Consider the following 6000-nt stretch of genomic DNA (forward strand, 5'->3'; position numbering starts at 1 on the left):
AATGCAGCATCAGTGTCGCAGGTTTAAAAGGTCACTTTCTGTTGTGTTCAAAGATTTCCTTCAGATATGGTCTTTAATCAGTAAAGCCAGTGATACAGCAGTGTCATTAGCTGTGTTATTGGCACCAGGCTGTGTTTATGTATGTGTTTAATTCTGTCTGAGGATGTCTTCAGCATGAAATGATCATTTGCTCAGCTGCTGTGTCTCAAACGACTCCTACAGTCTTTGCTTATGTGACCAACTTTTAAACAACCAAAACAAATTCCCCTTTCCTTGATAAAAGTCAACTTATCTCGATGCATTTTAGCTTTAAACTGCTTACAATTCTCTAGTAAATGATTGCTGTGTGAACAAAACAAACAACTATGCAGAACAGTGGAATTTGTTCTGCTTCCAGTTGATTGAGTTTTGACTCCTGGAACCGTACTGACATTAGTGGCAAAACTACTTCCCTTTTTTCTTTGCTTGGTGGAACTTGAAACTTTAAAGCTGCTTCCAGATTGTGAGTCTTGGATGTTGCCAAACACTGGATCTTATGCTACTTTCACCTGTTTTATTATGAAGGCAACCAGATCAGTGAACACTGCTCTGTGACCATTTTGTTCCTGCAGTTCATAGGCAACAACTCTCCATTTTCCCTCAATTTGTATGAAAGTTTCATAACAATCATTCTCTTGAAGTGTCTGTGTGGTGCAGCTGGTCTGGTCTGTCCAGGCTGCACCACACAGACACTTCCAATCACCACACATCAAAGTACAAAGCGTATGACGTCATCACATTCTGTGTTAGGAAGTCACATTTAGGAGTTAAATTCATTGTTCATCATACTCAAGAAATCTTTCTGTTATCTTGATTAACTTATCCCAACATTGTCAATCAGACTAAGTGATCACATGACGCTAGTTATCAACTCTATAAGGTAAACCAGGGTTTCCCATTTTAGCTACTAGCGTGTTTACATGAAAGGGGTGGCGTTGGGGGCATCTGACCAATCACATACAGAGCAGCAGAACAGCTGACTTTACAAAGAAAGATAAAACTATAAACATGAAAAGGTTAAACACTTGTATTAATAAAGTTGAAATAGGAACTAAAAGTTCTTTGCTGAGCTCTGTTGATGTTTACCAGTCTGGGAGAAAATACAAGCATAAATACAAAAATGGGCGTGGATATACTGGGAAAAGCATGTCGAATGATGAGCAGTGATACAGGAGACCAAGAGGAATTGCTCAGATAAGATTAAATGCTTTCATGGACGAGGACATGCTAGGGACAAGCGTTGCAGACAAAAGGAAAAACGAGATTAATGTTTATAGAGGAATTCAAAATGTTGTGAAATTGTTCTGCAGACAAATGGGAAAAGTCAAAGAATGAAGTTGAATTTAAGAATGTAAACTGATTAGACTACTGATGCTCATCAATGGAAAGATCCTCCCACTATCCATGGCACAGCAGTCCAAAGGGATCTTTCAGGTACTTGTTGTAAAGCAGTTTTCCAGAGAACTGATTGGTAGCTAAGTGGTGATTTCATACTTGTTGATCCGTAATCTCAAACACAACCTGCTCTGAAGCAGCTTTGCTCTACAGTTTAAGTCACTATGGTGATATACTCCAGTAAGAAGTGAGCTACCTTCATAGTACCTCTGTACTCATACCTGTGTGTTTCTTTGGCATTGCTTGTAGATGTGTTTTAAAATGCAGCTGCAGTGCATTTTAAAACCTTAAGGAAGCTGTTATTGATATGGTGTAGATTAGCCAACAGATTTCTTTTTTTTTACCTGATGGACACAATGCAGTGTAGTAGCCCTGCCCCTCGTTATGGTTTGTTCTTCATCATTCACTCTGGATTCATAGAGTTTACATAAAAAGCCCTTTTTTGTCATGTACATCGTTATCAGGATGAGAAATGTCTTACATGAGGATATGAGATTTTGGTCATCGCACAGCCCTAACCCCAAATGTTTATTTGAATCCTACAACTTCTCATGTTTTTGTGTTGTATTAAAACTTATGATTGTTATTTTAGATGGAATAAACTTACATAAAATATTCCTCTAGTAACAAAGAATATAACTGCCTCACTCAGGTCATTTTAGCCTCAGTTGTGTCAGGGTTAACTTTAACATTCAGAGTATTTGTCATGATGAGCTGTTTGTGTTTGTCAGGTGAACGGCGGCATTCAGAATCGGCTGGAACAAGAAGTCCTGCAGTACGACTACCACGCCTCCTTCTTCGACATCTTTGTAAGGTTCTTTCTTTTGCTTTAAATGATCAACTTTATATCTTTTATTTTATGTGGGGGTTTTTTTTCACTATTTTTTCCTTCCTTTTTGTTTCCCTCCTCCTTCTGTGCCACCTTCACCTTCCTCCCCTCCCTCAGCTGCTGGCAGTTTTCAGGTTTGCCGTCCTCATCCTGGCCTACGCTGTCTGCAAGCTTCGTCACTGGTGGGCCATCGCGGTAGGTTTTAAGGCTGTACGCCACAACAGTGCTTCTGTAATTGCGCCAGCAGAGGGCGCTGCCCAGCAAGAGCTCACATTGTTGGGTGCACAGTGAAGTGTCTGGCAGGAGGATGCACTAATTCTTGTTTCTGTGCATTAAATATGTCATCAGGGGGCATCAGTGTTTGTTACAGGCTGATTCTGTGATTTTCCATTTCACTTCATTATATTCAGTATATTTAGAGAGTTAAAGACCATTAACATGAGGATGTTTTCAGGTAAAAGGGGTTCTGTTTAAAATATTAGCAAAAATAACAGCATGAGCATTTCTGATGTTTTCTGTCTTCGTGCAGATCACCACTGCAGTCAGCTGTGCTTTCCTGATTGCTAAAGTCATTTTGTCGAAGGTAAGAAAAAGCTTTACAATTCCTAACTGTCTGCACTCCTGGGTGTACACACACACACACACACACACACACACACACACACACACACACACACACACACACACCTTAACAGCACCTCAGAAAACAGGGTGGTACTTAAAGCTTTGATCTAAGAAACCTGACAACATCTAATATTTTCATTGTTTGTAACAAAAATGTTGCACTGACTTTAGTTTTTTACTTCTAATAATATCTTTATTTATTTTAGTATTGGTGTCAATGTCCACACACAAAAACCTCTTAGAGGACAGTTTGTTGTTGGAGTTAATTTTCCTCTGCAGTCTTTGCTCCATATTCCCCGATGGCGATGCAAACATGTACAGTATGAGGATTTAAGGAAGTGAAGCAAACTTCCTGTACAGGAAAACCTGTAATTGCTGCTGCTTAACAATAATAAATATTTGTTTTTGCACCTTCTAAATTTTAAATGGTCAGATTTTGTATGCTTTGTGTAGAATTACGTATTCATATTGGGACGTGTGTGTTTCTTGTGTAGCTGCTGAGTCAGGGGGCCTTTGGGTACCTGCTGCCCATCATCTCCTTCGTTCTGGCCTGGATAGAAACGTGGCTGCTCGACTTCAAGGTCCTGCCTCAGGAGATCGAAGACGAAAACAGTGAGTCTCAATTGAGCTAATAATAAAAAAGGCACCTTCATTACTGTTGCAGTACTGCTGCTGTCACTGCTGTGATCTCTGTCAACAGATCGTTTACCTTACAGGCTCCTTTTAAAACCTTCCTTTAAGTTAGCAAAAGAATGTGAAAAAACAAGTACTATGACTCAAGAGCCTCTGAGTGGAGAATGAAAAAGAAACATCCATCCATCCATCCATTCGCTTCCGCTTATCCTTTTCAGGGTCGCGGGGGGCGCTGGAGCCTATCCCAGCTGTCATAGGGCGAGAGGCAGGGTACACCCTGGACAGGTCGCCAGTCTGTCGCAGGGCTGAAAAAGAAACAAGAAAACGATAAAGAACAGCAGCAGGCGCTCTGGTGAAACACTGCCACCTGCTGGTGAACATTCAAAGCTACATACTGAGTAATTTTATTCAGTTGTTTTATTTAAAATAAAAGATCATGGGATAAGAAGTTAATATTATAATTATTTATTATAATGTTAGAGTAAAAAGTGTAATGCATCAGCTTCCTGTTGCTATTTCACAGGTAATTATTAATAATTATATGCTATGAACAAAATCTGCAAATGTGTTTACTCACCTGATAAATGAAAGTTATTTCACCACTGTTATGTTATTCTAACCTCATTGATGTCCTGCTGATGCAGTTATTCCTGCTTCCTTCATCCTTCTGTGTTTCAGGACATCAGTCCATCATAGATACAAGTAGGGCTCCTCTCCTGGGTCCAGGTCCTTTATCTGATGGGCAGTTCTACTCTCCGCCAGAGTCTTTGGCAGGTCTGTTTCCTCCCACTGACATCAGACAAACCCAAACACACCCGACACACTCGCTTCAGCTGTCGCTCCTTCAGACTGCTCAGTCTGATGAGTCTGACTCTTCATTCCCATTTAAATGAGCGCACAGACACAAAATATGAAGATATACAGTTCATGTTATTGTCATTATTATTATTATTATTATTATTATTATTATTATTATTATTATTATTAGAGTTGTTCGATTTCCAGCTTTGCACTTCACACCCAGAAATGAGTGGCGTAGCTCCTTCAGTATTTGTTTCACTGCACAGTGAAAGGAGCTTTTTCATCTGCAGACATCTTATTGCTTAGAAAATAATTCAATTACTCAGCTGCCTCTGCAGTGAGCCTTCCCTACAATGGGTGGGCCCATCCTTTGCAGACACAGACACTCTCCAGAGCAGAAGCAGAGCTGCAGTCGATAACACAAAATACAAAAATAATTCCCGTTTCTGTAAAATGTGAAGAATTAAAAGTGAAGGTTTATTCTCACACCAGCCTCCTGCAGCTGCTTTGAACCTGCAGCCTCCTGCAGACGATTAAGACAAGCGCGCCTCAGATGTTTCACACAGGTCAATAAACAAGAAAATTTAAAAATGATGAAACCTGACAAGACGGGAATTGTCAGGCTGGTTATCAGTGGCTGGATTTTCAAAATAAGAGCGAAGGGCATCATCTGCTATTAAGCAGTTGTAGATGCCATTAATGTCTTTAAGGATAATACATTTAGTTGGCATGAATACCTGAGCCGTCCGGGTTCAGAGGGGTCGTCTTCTAATCTGAAGGTTGGCAGTTAAAATCCTGGCTCCACCGTTCTTTTATCATCCTACATTTTCTGTGGTGTTTCTATAAAAACGCTGACCGATTTCCCTTTCGTGTTCAGACTCTGACGAGGAGCTGGATGATAAACACGAACCTGAAAAAGGGCTCATTACACAAGTGACTTAACAGGTAAGAATACGTAATGACAGACGTCAGTCAGGATTCGTATCCACAGTATTAGTCTGATGTGCTGTTTTTTTCTCCACAGGATCTCCGATCCTGAACATGGAGGGATTTTTGGGTCCTCCAGCGTTGTGCTACTGAGGGGGAAACTTCTGCCTTACACCTTCAGCCATTTTAGTTTGTATTTGTTCATATCCACAAATGCAGCTCACGTTCTGATATCAGCCTTCTGCACGTACACCGCGACCGGGAAAGTGCCACTTAAAAGTTTCAGTGTCATGAACTCTGGTTACTGTATGAGTTTTGTTTCTCCACCTTTAAGGAACTCGAGACCTTACAAGAGATTTATCAGAAATAAATCATTACATCCTTATCAGTATCCATCCATCATTCAAAACATTACATTCATTTTAAAACTTAAAAAATATATATTTACACTTTCAATTAAAAAACAGAGTGTTAATGTCTTATTTCCAGCATAATGTTTACTTATAATTCTGTGATCATTTTCTTGTGCTTCGGTTGAGTCACTGCAAAGGAAAATAAGCTCATGGATGCCACAGAAAGGATTGTTCAGCCAGTATTGAGCCTGCAGACCAGACTGTAGCAGGAAGAGAAAGTCAAACTCTTAGAGATGTTTATGATTACTTCAATGTCTTAAAAATGTGCATGAAAGAATATTAAGGTAACATATAGAGATGTGAACGATACTGTTTGTTTTGAAACGAGAGTGAAGGATT

General features: G+C 39.9%; 1 protein-coding gene across 1 annotated transcript; it reads left to right on the top strand.

Moving 5' to 3' along the window:
* The first annotated feature begins 1443 nt into the window (after positions 1 to 1443).
* On the top strand, positions 1444 to 5633 carry LOC120732027 (STARD3 N-terminal-like protein). Its single transcript, XM_040029404.1, has 8 exons — positions 1444 to 1473; positions 2166 to 2243; positions 2381 to 2458; positions 2793 to 2846; positions 3382 to 3499; positions 4199 to 4294; positions 5199 to 5266; positions 5346 to 5633. The coding sequence occupies exons 1-7, from the start codon at positions 1444 to 1446 to the stop codon at positions 5261 to 5263; spliced, it is 519 nt and encodes a 172-aa protein (XP_039885338.1). The 3' UTR covers positions 5264 to 5266; positions 5346 to 5633.
* The last annotated feature ends 367 nt before the right edge of the window (positions 5634 to 6000 follow it).

Source organism: Simochromis diagramma, unplaced genomic scaffold (assembly GCF_900408965.1).
Source record: "Simochromis diagramma unplaced genomic scaffold, fSimDia1.1 OVJJ01000542.1, whole genome shotgun sequence".
In the NCBI taxonomy this organism is placed as follows: domain Eukaryota; kingdom Metazoa; phylum Chordata; class Actinopteri; order Cichliformes; family Cichlidae; genus Simochromis; species Simochromis diagramma.